Source organism: Anomalospiza imberbis, chromosome Z (assembly GCF_031753505.1).
Source record: "Anomalospiza imberbis isolate Cuckoo-Finch-1a 21T00152 chromosome Z, ASM3175350v1, whole genome shotgun sequence".
Lineage (NCBI taxonomy): Eukaryota > Metazoa > Chordata > Aves > Passeriformes > Viduidae > Anomalospiza > Anomalospiza imberbis.
This window is the reverse complement of record NC_089721.1, coordinates 30035381-30054127: the sequence shown is the minus strand read 5'-3', so window position 1 is coordinate 30054127 and position 18747 is coordinate 30035381. Positions and strand designations below refer to the sequence as shown.

Below are 18747 nucleotides of genomic sequence, written 5' to 3'. Positions count from 1 at the left end.
GAGGTTGCGGAGTCTCCCTCTCTCGAGACACTCAAAACCCACCTGGACGTGTTCCTGTGTCACCTGCTTTAGGTGACCCTGCTTTGGCAGAGAGGTTGGACTGGATCATCTCCAGAGGTCCATTCCACACATAACAATTCTGTGATTCTGTGCGAGATATCTCTAAGCGTACAAGGGAGACGGTCATGCTGCCCACGCCTGTGGAGCAGCTGGCTTCTCAAAGCCGCCGGGGAGCGGGGAACTGGCGCTCCCACCGCCTGGCGCCTTCGGAACAGGCTCAGAAAACCCAAGCGCTATGGAGCCCGGCTACCTCTGCTCGTGGAAGGCTGGCCCCGGGCCGCCCCGCCCTTTGCGCGGGCCGCGGAGGAGAGGCGGGGGCGGCAGCGCGGGCACCGCCCCGCAGCGCCGCCGGGCAGGGCTGGAGAGGCGGCTGGGCGGGCGCGATGGGCGCGCTGCTGTGGTGGGACCCGCTGCGGGCCGGCAGCTCGGAGGTGGACTGGTGTGAGGACAACTACACCATCGTGCCTGCCATCGCCGAGTTCTACAATACGGTGGGTGGCGGTGGCGGTGCTCAGCGGAGCGGGAGCGGCGGCCGCCTCGGCGCCGAGGGGCTACAGGTGGACGAGCGTGCGGCGGCGGGCAGGTCCCGCTGTAGCCCGGGGGACTCCTGCTGCCTGCAAGCTCCGTCTCCTGCAGGGTTTTCGTGGGATTGTAGCATGCCCTCCTATGGCTGTCGACTTCTTTTTCTTCTCCGGTCGCTGGCATGCCTAAAATTAAGGAATTTTTACCTAGTTTTTCAGGTATAAATTGGGAAGGTTTACTACTCCCCATACTACGACCGGTAAGTAGCGTGTAGCAGCCCCTGTCTTTGTCTTAGTCGAGACTTGTGGTGGCCAAGCATCAAATTTTTGGTACTAGATTGCCCTGGTCTAGTACCCATTTGCACAAACAGGTGTCATCGCCTTGATGGGTGTGCACGGCAGTGATGGATCAAGATTAAAAAGTACCTTGGTTTTTGGAGGCAAGGTTTTTCTAGTTTCTCCCAGACGTGTTTGGCTCTAAGAAGGCAAAGTTTTCATGGAGAGTTTGCCTTTAGAGGTTGCAGGATGAATTAAGGAGTATATTTTTGGAAGAGGAGGAGATAGGTGTTTAAGAAAGCAACTGAAGTATGGAAGAGAGGGAAGAGGAATAATGTAATTGTTGCTTCCTTCCAGTTAGTCATGGTTTACCCCTGTATCCTCTTGCACCTTTCCAATACCTCTCAGCTGCTGCAGAGAGCTTACAAAAACAGCCACAGCAGCAGAGCCAGACTGCCCTGTATGACGTACCTTGGAAAGGGAGTAATGCTCCTGACATCCTGTTGATGTAAAGAATGGCAGAGACAGATCCACTAGAATAAGATAATCCACTGGGCTTTTGGGTAGTTTGCCCTTCCATGAAAATCACCTGTCCAGGAGCAAACCTACAAATGCTCTTTTATAGGCACTGGTATGGGGGGATGTTTTGTGCTGGAAACAGTGTTGGTAACTCAGGCATGTTTTAATTACTTCTTCTGAGCAGACCTTACTCAGGCTTTTTCTGCTTCTCACCTCACCCAACTACCAAGTAGGCTGGGAGTGTAGAAAGCTTTTGGAGGGGACACACCTAGGACAGCTGATTCCAACTGACTCAGTGGATTTCCCAGGCCATATGGCGTCATGGTCAGCATGTAGAGCTGGAAGAAGGAGAAGGAAGCAGTTTGGGCCTTTAGGGTGGTGGCATTTTTCTTCTCAAGTCACTGTTATGTGTGATGGGACCCTGCTTTCCTGGGAATGGAGAACACCTGCCTATCCATGAGGAGTGCTGAACGAATTCCTTATTTCACTTTGCTTGTGTGAAGAGCTTATGTTTTCCCTATTGGACTGTTCTTATCTCAACCCCCACAAGTTTTCTCACATTTACCCTTCTGATTTTCTCCACCACCCTGCTCTGAAGGGAGTGAGCAAGCAGCTGGACAGTGCATAGTTGCTGGTTGGGATTAAATCGCAACACTGTACTGAGCTGATTAGTGGTGGTATAGAAGCTTTCAAAAATGCTAGAAGATGCATTTGTGTCCAGATCAATAACTGAGGTTTCAGATAGGTGGACAGACACAGAAGAAAGTTTGCCCCAAAGCCTGCTGTGTTGTGGCAGCTGTGTACAAATCGGTAAGCTGTACGCTGAAAAGGGAGGAGAAGGAAAGGCAGTATTGAGGGTAGTCGTGTTTAGGCTCTCTTCAATAATACTAAGTCATTGTTAGGGCTTGATTTCTCTGTTAGCACCTTCTGAAAATTAAAAGTTGCAGTGGATTGATGCGATTGTGCAATTGTGTTCTCAAAAAACCAGATGCTCACAGGACAGTTATGAAGTTTTGGCCCTACTCTATAGAGTACCTCAGCTGGTATCTAAATTATATTCCTTCTAGGGGGAGTTTGTTCTGACTGATTCAGACTCCCTCAAAGTTCCAGGAAGCACTCTTCAGCAGACATGAATCTGGCATTTGGGTCATTAAGCTTTAGATTAAAGCCTTGCTAATCTGCATTTTAAATTACCATGGCTGAGCTCACAGTTGTGGTTGAGGTCTCACACAATATTCATGTAAGCACAAAACTGGAGCAGCTTATCTGAAATGTATTTTTCAAAAAATTATTTATTCTGGTGGGACAAAAGGCATTCAACAGAATTAAATCGGTAGGAGAAATATGTTCAGAGGTTTTGTATAAATTGATCAAACTAATTTTTTAAAACATACACGACTAGAGTTAACATGATTTTTGTCTAGCTAAAGTGATTCAGGTCTTACACTTTTTCAGTACAGAGGCCACAAAACACTCCATAGCTCAAATTGAAGGAATAGTTATTAAAACAATTTTTTTCTTTTTTTCCCTCTGAAATGAATAAAGTAATATGTTCTGATGCAGTGTACCCTACTCCACCCCATAACAAATGCCTCCAAATGATCAAAACAATTTTCTCTGTGAAGAGGTATTTACAAAATAAAAGATACTGCTTATGTTTTAAATAAGCAACAATACCTGAAAACAGTATTTTTTCCTGTTAGCTGGGAAAGTCAGTATCTAGAAATTCAATATGTTGTATTTACTTGTGTTTGTAATTTCCATTTACTAAGGGAATTGCTAGGATTTTATTCTTCTTTTGCTCCCTAGTGGCATGGAAATAAAAATTTTAAAAAGTTATAAGGTAGTCTTAAGAATCTGAGAGAATTCTTTTACTCTCCCTACAGCATCCTTTTTTACTACAGAAGAGTTTTAGTATACATGAATGTCATGTTTAGGTGCCAGGATACAGAGGATACACACCCACTGATGTTACTGGAGATACTTTAGTCCAGTTTTGCTTTCTGCTCAGAAAGACATGGTGCAATAGGTTTTTCTGTAGCAGCTGAATGCTGCAGCTGCTTTCTGGGAGATGTAATCAATATTGATGAATACATGAGCTTTGGTAGCACTGCAGGAAACATTTGTGTCAAGACAGTGGCCAGATGTGAGTGAAGTTGTATGATCATGATCTAAGCAAGCCCATTCTCTCTGTCCTATAGGCCTATGTCCTAAATATCTATAATATAATTAATTAGTTGAAAATTAAAACTAAGGGTCCAGAATTGTATGATGCCAAAATAATGAACTGTTACTGAAGGGCTGCTTGCCTATTTTCCAGAACTGTAACTTTTAATCATTGCCTTTTGCAGATGCTGAAGGAAGTCTTCTGTACTACTGATGTAAATTTTGCACTTATTGTAATTATCAAAGTATTTGAATTGTACATTACCAAATCATGGAGGCCAATTATGTATTAATACAAAAAATGCACAAGCAATGTACTTTCTAAAGCCATACTTTAATATTTTGTAGTACTAAAATTATTTCAGCTTCTGAGATGTTAGGAAATCCTCCTGATGACCACTGCGAAGAGTACAAGTCATGCTCAGGCTCCAGTTTGCAAGAGATTTCTTGCATTTGCAGGCAGGACCTTAGCATGAGTGGGAGTTCATTCCCAGAGGAGCACTACCATAGCACAGAACTGCTCTCTTGTTTACTAATAACTTGTATAAATCTACCTTGCTACAGCTGTGGTAAGTAGATCTAGTGTGTCCTTTATTACCTTGTCCTAGGTGGAATAAGGACTTTCTAGCCAAATTTTGGTAGACTGTGACTGCCTGTTTTGATTTTCTTCATCAGTCAGTTTCATTTGTAGAGATGGAAAAGTTTACTTCCAAACCACTTGGTTTATAACCACTTATTTTCGCCCCTTGACACTTCCCTTTGGCCTAACTGTGTCTAAAAGCCTAAAATGCATAGAGCACTCCCAGGCCCCCAGAGGACTTGCTCCTGTTCCATCATCCCTGCTGTATATGCTTCCTACCTGCTTTGGAGTGAGGGAAGTCTTCCTGTTCTGTGTATGTACCAGCACATCATGCACTGGGATCCTTGTCCATGACTGTATTCCCAACTTTGCTGACAGTCTCTGCTGCATGGAGACTGGGTGGGGTTTTTTGTGAATGAAAATTGCTCAGATAAACCTGTTTTGTTGACTGTTGCTTTACATGAGGTTGCTTTGCATGGGTTAAAACTTGATCTGCCTCTTAAAATCTGTTCTCAGACTGTGTTAAGAGATTGACAACAGTAGCTGAATGAAAAAAATTCCTATGTTATTCCTGAATTATTTCTCCACTAAATTTTCATTATTTTTGGCACAAGTTTGTAACCAGTGAAGAGGCGATCTGTCCCAAAGGAATGTTCTTGACCCAGAGTTATTTTTTACATCAGCTTCAGAGTTTTGTTGGGGGTGATTTTCTCTTGTGCTTGGGATCAGCAGGCAAACATGAGAAAGCTGAGGCTGGAGATTCCTCCTGTCCTTTGGCCCATTGTGAAGCAGCAATAGAGTCTTTTCATAACTGCTCAGTTACTGTGCCATGGCTGGCCCTCAGCATTGGCAGCTCCTGGGAAGAGCCAAGTGATCACTACTACAATCACAGTTCCTGCTAATTGACAGTAAAGTGTTTTCAGTATTTACAGACTCATGCTTTAGACTGTTTGTAAGCAAGAAAAAACAGAAAATTTGTCTTCATTCAAATCGTGCATATCAAGTTTTAAAAAATTAGACCACCTACCAGTGGTCCTAATTATTGCCTTTCCACCTTCCTATAACTGGTTTTCAATCATGTTCTGTAGTGGAGAACCAAGGGAAAAAATTGAAGCATAAAAGGACTTAAAGCTCCAGGCTTACTTTACTCTGTACAAAAAGGGTTTTACCTCCTAGCCTAGTGTTGTATTTCACATCTTCCAGACAATAACTATTGCTCAATAAATTTACTTCCACAAGGCTTGTCTAGCTCTGCCTAGTGTCAGTACTTCTAGTGCTTTTTCCATGCTAGGCTTGATAGTCATTGAAAGGACAGGTCACTGATCCTCAATAGCTTGATCTGGTACTTTCTGAATTGCCACAGTCTTGCACGTAGATTCTCATTAAAACTCTTTTGGGAATTGACTTGAATTGTGACTAGCCACATTTTACATTGCTGAAAGTTTTTATGCTGTTACTAATTTAATGATGTTAAGCGAAACAAGTTGATGCTTTTGCAAAAACAGCTCAGCATAGGCAGAAATAGGGAGTCATAATTTGTTGAACTGGGGCTTCACTAAATGACAAAATGTTATTACAGAAAGCCTGTGGATATTTAAGATCTGTTTATTTTCTGTCTTTGTGAGACTGTTTGGTTTTTTTCCTAGATAAGCAACATCTTGTTTTTCATTTTACCACCCATATGTATGTGCTTGTTCCGTCAATACGCAATCTGCTTCAACAGTGGAATATATTTAATATGGATTCTGTTAGTCGTGGTTGGTAAGTTGATTATTCTGTATTTGCCAACTCATGTGAACTGAGAGAGGACATCAGTTTTTCCTGCTTGTACTTGACTGATTTTTAAAACAAAGCAATCCTGACATCTACAGAAGAATTTGCTTGTATTTGCTTAAAGCCAAAGCAGCCATAATTTCTGGAGGGGAAATGCCTTTTTGCAAACTGAGGTTGGTGGGAAATTTGATCATAGTTCTGTTCCTTTCCAATCCTTCCTTGCATACTTTTTTCATCTTGTGTTTGGGTTTATTCTACAGCAGTGCTGACCCTCATTGCTTAAATAAGAGCTGAAGTGCCAGTGCAGCTTAGGAGAGGAATAGGGTTTATACAGAGAAGGCCCAGAGATGTAGATGTGAGATTCTGAAGTTTGTTCATTCCTGGAAGCACTTCAAGGGGATAATCAGAGCCCTCTGGGGTAGTGTGACACTTTCCACCTGTAAATCTGTATCATAGAGTAGTCATCAAATGCTGCTTTTTCTCTTTTCTTACCCATTCTTGTGCTATTGAGAAAATTCCAAAGCAGCATTTGGCATTTATTTCTTAATTGGTTTTGCTTTATACTTTTCCACCTGTTGTTTCCTTCAGGCACATCTTTTCTAGTAAGAGCTGAAATTTTTAGCTGCTATTTTTGTAATCTGTTTTTGTGAAGTACTTCTCTTCATGATTAGGGAGAGTATGATGACTTGATTGCCTCTTAGTAAAGGTGGTGTTTTTTATAACCTTTTCTAGACCATTTCCTGTAGCTACCATTTCCTGTGAAATTTTGAGCATGAACAGAATGATTCAATCTATTACGGTACTGCAGCTGTTCATAATACTGTCTCTTGATTCATTCTTCCAGGAATAGGATCTGTTTATTTTCATGCTACCCTCAGTTTCTTGGGCCAGATGCTGGATGAGCTGGCTATTCTCTGGGTTCTGATGTGTGCTCTTGCCATGTGGTTCCCTAGGCGATACCTGCCCAGAGTTTTTCGAAATGACAGGTAATCATACAATGATACATGTACACTTTCATGTTTTCTGAAACTTCTTGTGCTAACACCTAATCCTGCACATAATGGCACCAAGTTATCAACCACTATCACTGCTATTTTTTTCTACTCCATTGTCTTCCAGTTGCTTGTATCTCATTCAGCCCATTTTGTTCAAAATTCCCGAGTCAGCAGTTGCTGGTAGTGGGATTTGTGTCCTGTAACTTCAGGTGATTAGATGAGATGTTGTTGATTCTAGGGAGACTTTTATGATGACTAGTTTATATGACTTACAGCTAATGTAGAAGAAGCCATATTTCCCTCTTCCTTTTGTATATCCTGAAGGGTATATACAAATGAACTTATGGAAGTCAGCTGAATGTTCATGTGAATTTTTAAAACATGTTGTTTAGGTATTCAAAGACTAAGTGTTTCTTTAGAAACCTATTGTTGTAAAGGGATCTTTTTCTTTTTCTTGCAGTTAAAAAAAATGCTTTATAGCCAGTTTAAACCATTTGGTTGTGGTTTGCCCTCCCCAGCAAAAACATTATGTTGATCTTTTATGCAGTAAAGAATCTGAGGTAATGGAGAGGCTTAAATTGCAGCATCAGTGTTTTCTCTCTGAAGATTGCTAAGACTTTTGCCCTCTTACACTGTTACTCTCTGCAGGAGTTTTTTGTGTTTGTTTGATTGATTATTGGGGGTTTTGTTTGGTTGGTTGGTTTATTCTTGACAATATGCCAGATTAGAAGTTGCTAATGCATGGAGAGAAGTTTGGTGCCTAGACTGACCATACCTCAAAATAGCTTGCGCTGGGTAGAGTGTACCTATAATTACTGTATACAGCCTATGTGCGTGGCCCACTTCTCTTCAACATCATCATAAATTACTTGGACTTTGACACAAGACTGGAAGGAATACTAACTAAGTTTGATGGCCACACTAAACTGGGAGGAGCTGTTAAATCCCTTGAGGGCAGAGAGGCCTCCACAAATGAGAACAATCACCAATCAGGTGAAGTTCAACAAGGGAAAGTGCTGGATTCTGAGATGGGGCAACCCTGGATGTATGGACAGACTGGGAATGAGTTGCTGTAAGCATTGCCATGAAAAAGGACCTGGGGGTCCTGACTGATGGCAAGTTGAACATGAGTCAGCAGTGCCCTGGCAGCCAGGAGGGCCAGCCCTGTCTTGGGGGGCATCAGCATCACCAGCCAGGCAAGGGAAGGAATTGTCCTGCTCTGCTCTGAGCTGGGGCAGCCTCACCCTGAGTGTTGGGGGCAGTTCTGGGCATTGCAATATAAGGAAGACATTAAACTGTTACAGAGCATCCAAAGGAGAGTAACAAAGATGGTGAACAACCTTGAGGGGAAGCTGTATGAGAAGTGGCTGAGGTCACTTGGTTCATTCAGTTTGGTGAAGACGAGATTGAGAGGAGACCTCATTGTAGTCTTCAACAGCCTAATGAGGGGAAGAGAAGGGGCAGGAGCCAGTCTCATTTCTGTGGTGACCAGTGACAGGACCTGATGGAATGGCCTGAAGCTGAGTCAGGGGACGTTTAGGTGGGACATCAGGAAAAGGTTTTTCACTCCAGAGGGTATTTGGGCACTGGAACAGCTCCCCAGGGAAGTGGTCACAGCACCAGCCTGACAGTTCAAGAAGTGTTTGGGCAGTGCTCTCAGGCACATTGTAATGAGTGAGTCTTTGTTCATCAAACTAGGGAAGAGAAACACAAAGGGTACAGGAAGTCCTCAGGCAAACAGGAGACCGGAGGCATCCGGCCTAACAAGGCAAGTTGCAGAATTGTGCAGATATTGCTTACTTAAGCAGACTGGTGTAACCATATATGTAAAGTTGACTCTCAGGGCACTGCAAAATTGTGAGGATGAGGAGAAGCCTTCCTCCCGACGACCACTGGAGGGCAGAACTATGACTCCCTAGCAACAGGCGGCGCAGACACAGAGTACCCTGGAACCAACACGTCCGCAGGAAGCAGAGAAGCAATAAAGACCCAGGGACTGAGGGGGGGAGTTGCAAGCCGTTGGCGGAGCAGGGACTCCCTGGCCACCCAGGGCTGTTTTGCTTGCTGTCGCTTGCTTTAATAAATCAGCCTGATTCAATTGGCATTTTGGTCGATTATTGTTACTCCAAACTTATAACAACATGGTGTGACTCTTGGGGATGGTGTTGTGCAAGGCTAGGAATTGGAGGTGTTGATCCTGCTGGGTGCCTTCCAACTCAGCATGTTCTATGAGTCTAAGTGGTTTAATGGCTTTGTTGCATTGGTGTAAATTTAGTACTTTTGCATATTACAGTATAGTGTTATTATAGAACATTGTCAGCTTAACAGGCTTTACTGGTGACTATGTTTATGGTGTGACTCTTAGATGTTCAATTCAAGTGAAGAATTCAGAGTCCTAAATTTATGTGTAATTTATGTAAACTCTGTAAATGAGCTCCCAGATTCCTAGAGGTTACATTTTGTCAAATAGTGTCTTCTGATATTGCAGGGTAGGTTCATAGCATGGACCAGGATGTTAAACTATTGGTTTATAAAGGAATAACAACACTTTTGGGGTGAAATACTGTTTCTGTTTAACTTTGTGTTGAGACTGTAAATACTGAGATGAAAGATCCTATCTTATCCTTCCACTTCTCAGAGAATGTGTCAAAACAGCTACTTTTTAGGGAAGGTCTTGATTCCTTTATGAAGTATGCAGACACTCTGGACAGCAAACCTGTGCTTGTTTGAAGGCAAGCCAGCAGAAGGAATTAACTCCACACAAACATGTTGCGAGGGATTCCAAGTAAGAATTAAAATTTAATAGGAAAAAATTGCAATAAAGGCCAGAGTACAGAAACACTGGCTTAAACTGACAAAGTCAGAATACGACCCTGTTGGTCAAGGTTGTGGCAGCTGTCCCATTGGAGTAAGGGAAATGGTCTTGTCAAAGCGGTGATCCTGTAGAAAGGTCTGGTCCTTCTTTGGAGGTCCAGTGGTGATTATTGAGAGCTCTTGTCCAGTGGTGATATTGTGGTGTCCCAAGTGCCAGATTATACACAGGTAGAAATGTTAGGTCCCTCCCCTGCCCCTCCCCTCCCCTCCTGGTGTAGACATCTCACAATGGGATGATGTAATTCTGTGACTCATTCTGGGGAGTCCTTGATGGCCATGAGTGGTGATGGCCCTGCTTTAGGCTGAGTGTGCATTGGGCAGCTATTGCAAACAACTGACCATTAACAGCTCATCAGAAGGTGCTGTAGGTGGTGATAAAATGCATACCTTACATTGTAACCCAAGACAAAGCCCTAACTAGAACAGATTTGATTAATACTTTTAAGTTTTTTGCTTTGCCTGACTAATCCTCTAGTATTATGCCTATCATGTGCTCACAGCTGTACTGTTCAATTTCATCATCTTCACCACACTTTGAATTTTCAATGCTGAAAATGTTATTATCTATCATGACCAATTAGTGATGTTATTCATTAATATCATTCATTAAGACATTAATGTCAGATCAGAACTTCCTACATAAGTAACTTGTTGCTTTCCAGCAGAAAGAAAAACTTTAAAGCAAAAGGCAAATGAAATGAGCCTAGGTGAAGGTCATGACACTTGTGGCTATGGAACGGTACCGTACAAATATATTGAGACGCTACTTCAAGCATAGAAGGCCATCCTTGGACAATAATTTTAAAAAGCTATGGGCCAGTAGTTAAAAGGCAGCTTGGTGATCCTCTTCCTCAACCATAGAGTGGAAGTGAGTTGTTTGAAGTGCAGACCTGGAGTTTAAACAGTTAACGTATATTTAATTTAAAAGTTGTCAGGCTGTCTACATAGAGCACAGTAGTGATTTCGTATTTGCTAAGAATATACCAAATCTTGGTCTTATAAAAAAGTCTGGGAATTTCTCACCTACTGTTGAATTTGATTATAGAAATGTTCCAACTTATCATGTAAGTTTCAGTATCTTTGAAGGTTCTAAAGAGATAAAGGAAAGTTAAGCATACTGTAACATAGCTGTAGAAGTTGAGGCATTAGCAGTAAGAAAATATCCTAAAAATCCATGTTAAGAGCTTGAAGAATGATGACACAGAACGTTTTTGAAGACATACAGTGCTGTGTGCAGAGGTAGACCTAGATTTTGTTACATTATGAAAATAATGTTTAAATTTCTGGGTTTAGTAGTTAAGTTTTGAATTTAAATACGTTTTTCTGCCTGTATGAACTCTACTCAGGAGTCGATTTAAAGCTGCTGTGGGTGTCTTGTCTGGAGTTACCACCTGCCTGGCCTTCATTAAGCCTGCCATTAACAACATCTCGCTAATGACGCTGGGAGTTCCCTGCACAGCTTTGCTCATTGCTGAGTTGAAGAGGTAAGTACAATTCTCCAGAATGCAGGCAGTGTTGCCTTCTCAGATCCTTAGGACACCATGAGATGATACACTATATCTGGCTTCAGTGCATGTGACAGCAGATCAGAAATGCTTCTACCACAAGCAAGAGCAAATCTAGTATATAATTTTCTTGGCAGTTCAGACATTTTTTTGACAAGGATTTCTTTTCTGTAGGACTTTTTAGTAGGTCAGATATTTTCTGTGTTCTTGCAACATACCTCTTGCTGCAACCTAATTTAACTCCAATTTGTTTATTTATTTTGAAGTTAGGGCTTGGGTTTCACTTTATGGACAGCATTTTTACTGTATAGTGTGCATAAGGGTGAGGTGATGGCATGGTTTTCAGTCTGGATGCTAGTGGGAGCAAGGCCCAAGCACATGTGGAAGATGTTCCAACTCCCAAAATTGTACTGTGAGTCTTGCATGACTTTGTCATCTGATATGAATAATATGATGGAGTCAGAGTGACAAAGATAAGATTAATCACTAAATTTTGGAGGATAGGTGTCAGTCAAGGCTGTAAAAATCATAAAACCAGAATGCAAATAGAGAACAACCTGAGACTGATTTCCACATTTTAGAGAGTTGTTCTGTTATAGTGATACCAGCACTGTCCAGAGATTTTTTTCCATCTCTTCACCCACAGCAAAAAGGATCAGAGGAGTACTAGCATTTGACCTTATCTTTTTTCACCTCTTCTCTATTGTCTGAGAAAGATTTTACAACTTTGGCTTTCTCTTATGTGTTGCATATGTCCATCAAAATGAGTTGGAACAAAATGTCTTCATTTTAATTGCATCTGTTAGAATAGAGACTATTCTGTTTGCTACACTACCCTGATCTGCCACTGCTATACAATGGAAGCCTCTCCAAACAATGTTTTCTAAACGTGTTCATGAGTCTCTTCTCGTTAGGCATCCTTCTGTGTATTTCTGTGGTCAAAGACACTTGGAAACAGCATACAAGTTAGTTTTGGACAAGGTCAGTAGTGGAACAATATTGGTGGTGTCTCATTTTGATGATGGCACGAAGGAACTACTGACCAGGGCAAAGGGACATCTGGTTGTGACACGGGATAATCTGTGAATTCTCTGTCAGTTCCATATCAGTTTTCCAGGCATGAGCTCCTGAGAAACTTGAAAGGACAAGTTAGTGTCTCCTAAGTTTGAGTACTGTTCTTTCACATCTGAGCCTTGAGTAGTGAAGGTTTACCTTAGTTTCTGGTCTGACCATTATTATTTGATTCTTCTACTAGAAATCTGTCTATGGGGGGAGCTTTGCTTCATTATTGCATATTCCTTTATTCGCTTGCCTAAAAGGTTAAGCTAGTTAAAAGTCTAAAATATTCCTTAGGATTTAAAGGGAGATATCTGTGTAAAATTCAATCAATCAACATTGCACTGGTTTGAAGTAAAGCTGGAATGCTTTTTTGGGGGTTTCAAGACATCAGAAGACAATGCTGCTGGAAGTGTGTATGTTAAGTGTCTCTTAAATAGCAAATGATTGGAGCTCACAAGTGTTTGCTGAAGTGCTGACATTTGAATAACTGTGTTTTGTTAAACAGAGAACATTGTGCATTGTGTAGATGAAAGGGGAAATGGAAGCGCAAGATTTGTGGGATCCATTATCCTTCAGAATAGAGTAGGATCAGATCAGGGCATGTGTTTTAGACCCTCGGCTAACAAGTCCTATTTTAGTTCTTATCAGTGTCCATGTCTGTTGAGAAATAAAAGATAGGCTACATGTCCAGGTGGTATTTGCATTACATCTCTTCATTGTAGTACAGTGGCTTTGCAGTCTCCTGCTTCCTCAGCAAGCATATCCTCACCTCATCTGAAGCACAGTTACTGCAGAAACTGAAGACTCCATGATGGGTGATCTCAGAAAACCCAGGAGTATTACAAAGATCAGCAGGCTGTGCTCTTCTCATTGTGATCTTTCTCCCTTAAAGTAGTCCTTTGCAGACCACTCTACAACAGTCTTAAGTTTATAAAAGTAATTTGCAGTATGTGATGGTGGTACTGAGCAAACCTGTCTTTACAGTCTGTACCATTGCTATGGCTGATCTTGTACTGGGTACGTAAGCCTTCAGTTTTCCTTTGCAGCCTTGAATTCTTTGAACCATGCAGGTTAATTGCCTTTTCCATTTGGAATTCAGGTAGTCAGGTCCTGACTAAAAGACCTTAAGTTTGAGGCCAAACCTCTTATCTTAAATGGGAGGCAGTTGCATGTGTTTATCTCCTTCAGATATGTCCAGGAAACCCTCATTTTCTCAATACACACACCCTTTCCTTTGTAAGAACACACAACTATTCCATCTCAATAGTCTAGTTTTATCTGTCAGATAAACAAAATTTATTTATGTGCCCTGCTTAGGTACATGGTTTAGTGCTTTTAGGAACAGTAGTACCTCTCACTGAAGAATATAAATGCCGTAGCATTAATAGAAGTCTTTATACAGTAACAAATATGAGCAAATCTGAGTATTTGCTGCATGGCTGGTTGTTAATGAACAGCATGTGTAACTAATCACTAGTTACACCCCTTCCTACTTAAAGAAATAGTTTGATGTTTGCCCACCATTGGTACACTGGTATTTAAGACAATACCCAAAACACAGGGTACTTTTTACTGATAAAAAGTTTTGTTTTGTTACCTCGGTCTGCCTTGCCTCAGAGCCAGACTGTAAGTGAAGTTAATCTGTTAAGTACATCTGTGGTGGAGTCATTTTAATGATGCATATCTGGCATTGTTTTATAACTATTTATTTCTGTTTTTCTCCTTAGGTGTGAAAACCTGCGTGTATACAAACTGGGTCTCTTTTCAGGTCTTTGGTGGATGCTAGCACTTTTCTGCTGGATCAGTGACAAAGTGTTTTGTGAGATCTGGTCCTCATTTAACTTTCCCTATTTGCACTGTGTATGGTAAGTGTTGTGTATAAAGTCCAGAGTTTGATTCAAATGTGATCCATTCTCACCACATTACCCTTCTGTGCTGCTTGGTGGCTATTTCTTTGGTTAGTTCTAGACAGAATATATAAACCCAGAACAAGTCTTGTGCTATTCAGCCTGGCAGATTTAGGTCTGATCGTATTCTTAAGCCACTAGGTTCATTAATTATAACTGAATTCCTTGCCATACTGGTCACTAAAAACCATAGCTGTGACTATGAAAACTTAAACTGCCATTGATAATTATGATAATGCTCACGACGAATGAAGATTAGTGATTAATTAAGGATGGTGAAGTGGAGAAACAGTAAAGGGCTTTGATGCCTTTTCTCTTTTACCACCCAGCAAATCATGGTTACTTACTTGAGGTGCCATATCTCAGCATTTCTGCACAAATCTGACAGGTGCAGAGAAGCCAAAGAACTGGAGCTTATTTAGACCAGGGATAAACTACAGTTTTTTAGTTTTCCTTTACAAATATTCTTTGCCTCCATGCAAAGGACAGACAGCAATCTTATGGGGGGCTTGTGAGAAGATGGTGAAGGACAGACTGATTTTAAAATATGGTGGTACAGTTGATTGCTTTATTGAATTTATGTTACTGATTCTTTTTTTCTTCCCTTTTTTTTCCTCTGTTGGTGTGTGGGTGGCTATTCTCAGGCACATTTTGATTTGCCTTGCGGCATATCTAGGATGTGTCTGCTTTGCTTACTTTGATGCTGCCTCTGAGATCCCTGAGCAGGGCCCTGTCATAAAGTTCTGGCCCAGTGAAAGGTGGGCATTCATTGGAGTTCCCTATGTCACCCTCCTCTGCGCACACAAAAAAACATCTGTGAAGATTACATGAACTTGGAAGCCATGGAATGGGAATGGATTTTCAACTTATATTCCAGCACAGACAATATTTACATAATGATAAATGACTAGTGTTGTATTTTCTTTTCTTCCTAAGACAGGCAGCACTTCAAGTGTCATAGGAATAGGAGGGAAGTGTGTTCATTCCTCTCTGAAGAAGAGAGAGGAAGCAGGAACATGGGGGCACATGAACACTAAAGTAACAAAATGGCTTCTTTGTTTTTTTGCACTGTGTTTTTGATGTAGCATTTCTCTTGATAAAAGCTCTTTTCAAATACCAGGGTCAAGGAATGATCTTTTTGTAGTAGGTCACCTTTGGTGCTTGATCCACTTCTTTTGTAACTTTCTTTGCAAAAGAAGGCAGTCCAAGATGCCTACATGCCATCCTGTGTCCTTCTTAGCTCTAATTTTGCTGCACTTACACATGGCCACAAGAGTGTGCTCAAAGCCCAGGCTGTTCCCAGCCTGGTGTGACACCCAGGCTGTGCATTGCTTTGGATCACAGAATACGTGGTTGCTTCCCCAAGTACAACAGGAGATGAGTGTTTGCAGCTGGATTATTCTGTAAGTGCAGTTAGGCAGTGTAAATGCAGACGAAGCTGACAAAAGTTCCTAAAACTAGGTAGGAGTTTGAGGATTTTGTTCTATTTCCACTGTCCTGTGAATACTTGTATGCTGCATATTTCCTTCTTGCAGAAATGTCACAGAATCCCTCTCTACCTCTTAAGACATGTTTGGTGTTGAATTTGGCATTGAAGTGCTCACAGAAGTGTGAACATTACCTTCAGTAAGATCTCAGGTCAGCATTGATTGATAGTGTGATTAAATTATAAAAACTCATAGATGCCTAGCTGCGCATCTAATTTGAGAGCTGACTTTGCACCAATGCATTGCAAGTGATCTCAAAAATAGTCCAGAGCTCTGCTGGTTATACTTAGGAAAAAAGTAGATAACTGCTTAAAAACCTAGCTGAAGACCTAGATTTCAGTGAGCAGTGAGATGTAATATTGAATCTTGCATTCTTGCAAAAGATTCTGATTTTCTGTGTTTTTTCAGTCCATTTTGTAAAGATAAGGGATGTCTAGGTCCATTTAGTTTTAAGATTATTGGTGTTGAAGTTCAGGAATGGCTATTGTTCTTACAAGCAATTAATACAAGGCCTGTTTAAAAAAATGGTGCAAAGTTAGGCATGTTTTTCAAGTATGAGCAATTGTAGCTGCTAATAGCTGCAGTTTTGGAGAAAAAAGGGTATACTCACATTCCTCAGAACTCTAATATCAGAACTCTAAACAGTCTAAGGTTTTGAATGTACACTTTTATTAATAAGTGTTATTTCCTTTTTTAGTATTAGACCATGAAATAAGATTTTCTCTTTTGTTGACATGTCTTATGTTGTACATGTTTTTTATCAATGCAAAAATGTACTCTATACTGTATCATCTTTATGAAAGTTGCTTTTAGCAAGAACTGTGGGCTGAATTAATTTTCAAGGATTTTCAAACCTTTAAAACTTTTGTTTTATAATTTATGCTTAGAAAGCAAGAAGTAAGGTGTATGCTGATACTCTTGAAGCACGTTGTTAGTGGGCGATACGACTTTTTCATGAAACCTTCAAAAAAGCTGAGTAGACTACTGTCACATGACTGCCAAATCATAAAAGCAGCATAAAACCTTTCCAATGGAACAGTACATATTTGTACCACTTGCTAGTAGATTTGAAACATCTTTTTTTGACACACAGTGATACAATTTTTGTATGAAACCTGTTTATAAAAATGTACGTGATGTTTGTTACTCTTTGAAACACAGCTACTTTTTCCTTTTCTTTCCTCTCCCCTGATTATGAAATGCTCAGCTTCAAACACTTCTCAGGTATTAAAAGTTCTATTATTAGATCCTTATACAGATAGAATGCTGGCTGGAACCCAGCTATGTTTTCTGATGCCTAACATGGCCCTACTTTGAGTAAGACTTTTTGATAGTGTTTGCTAAATTATTATGTTACGGTAAGTAAGTTATTTTCAGTATTGCTTGGGAATCTAATAACTGCATACATACTGTACTATTCAAAAAGACTGGACCCCTTCTATTTAATATTTTGCTTGAAAGCAACCTCTGACCCAAAAGGCTCTAGTTAATCTGCTGTCAGTTGCTGTCTTCTACTCTGCAGAGTCTGCTCACAAGTAAGTAATTTTGTAATTTTAAAAAATCTCGGTAGGGCATTCAGATATTGAAGAAGTAAATAAATGCAGATAACAGGCCAAGAATCATGTCCTGTATTTTTATTATCTAGCCTTTTTACACTTTATGGGAGATTTTGTGAACAAAGGTCACCATGTCTTGTTCAAAGCTTCACTGTAGAAATGGTTGGGGTATTCCTCTGTAGCAGCAGCACACCACTTTTAGATTTAGCTATTGCACTTTACATTAAATTAGTATTAGCATATATAAAACTGAAACTATATAACTACACTTATTTTAAAAAATTTAAAAAACTGCAATTTTTACAAGATTCACCCTTTTACAGATTTCACCTACACAATAATAATAGTACCCAAAGAAGTATATGATTGACATGCAGAAGGGTTTGTGCACTGGATTGTATAGATTGATAGAGTATGTACAAGGAGCTGTATTACTTACATTGCAGTATAAAGTGATTGATATGCACCTGCAGGTTTTAAAACCCCAGAATGTTTTCTTTCCCTGCCGGCAGGAAGTGAGTTAGTTCCTAGTGTTTAGGTTCAGTTAGTATTTTAGTCTATTTATCAGGGTGCAGTACTGTTTTGAGTGTATTGCAAATCTTGACATGTGATATCCATCATTCCTTTATTGTTAAATTTAAGTTTTTTTTATGAAAGGGTGGTTAGTTTTCAGTGGTAGCAAACGCCCAATTCGCAGTCATTAACAACTCAAGAAGTACTCTGTAAGGAGTGGTGTAGGGTTGGGGCTTTCTTCCATCTCCATTTAAGTCTGTATACTAAATGTTTGTGGAAAACATGTAATACTTTGTAGCATTAAACTGTATTTGGAGTAAATATTGTTTGCTTTTTAATGCATCATGTTTGTGGAGAAGAATGCAGCTGCCAGTATAATGCCTTGAACTATAATGATAATTGTTTCCTTACACAGTTATCAGCAATTCTGACTCAGTGAGAAGGAGGGAGACTGCATTGGATAGAAGATCATTAATTAGTGAGATAGTGATTACTTTGCGTATCAAACTGGTTTTTGCAACTAGAACAAATATTTGAAAACTACAAGCCTGTGAATCAACAAAGACAAATAGCAAGAAATGGTTAAAAATGAGTGGCCTGTATTTCCACAAATAGACAAAACTGGGTCAGAGTGTGTACATCTGGGAGAACAAAGTGGGGATCTTCATGTATGTTACCTAAGACTGTGCTTGGAACTTACGGGAGTGAGACTGTGACTATATAGTAGCCTTGCACCTGCCCTTCCCCTCCTGCTTCCCTTTTACCATGGTTCCTCTCACTTCATGTAAAAGACCATTTTTGAGACATTCATGGATCCTCATAAGCAATTATAATCAAGCTAGAAATAGCTGTTGTGTGAAAGCATAGCTGTAATTCAAGAATGTTACTCACTCAGAATTAATGTCTGTAGCTGCTAGAAATTCAAAAACAGCTGGTGCGTTGGTTCATACATTGTT

General features: G+C 40.6%; 1 protein-coding gene across 1 annotated transcript; it reads left to right on the top strand.

Moving 5' to 3' along the window:
• Positions 1–400: 400 nt before the first annotated feature.
• ACER2 (alkaline ceramidase 2) lies at positions 401–18112 on the top strand. Its single transcript, XM_068176317.1, has 6 exons — positions 401–551; positions 5769–5883; positions 6740–6881; positions 11111–11248; positions 14056–14193; positions 14880–18112. The coding sequence occupies exons 1-6, from the start codon at positions 444–446 to the stop codon at positions 15064–15066; spliced, it is 828 nt and encodes a 275-aa protein (XP_068032418.1). The 5' UTR covers positions 401–443; the 3' UTR covers positions 15067–18112.
• The last annotated feature ends 635 nt before the right edge of the window (positions 18113–18747 follow it).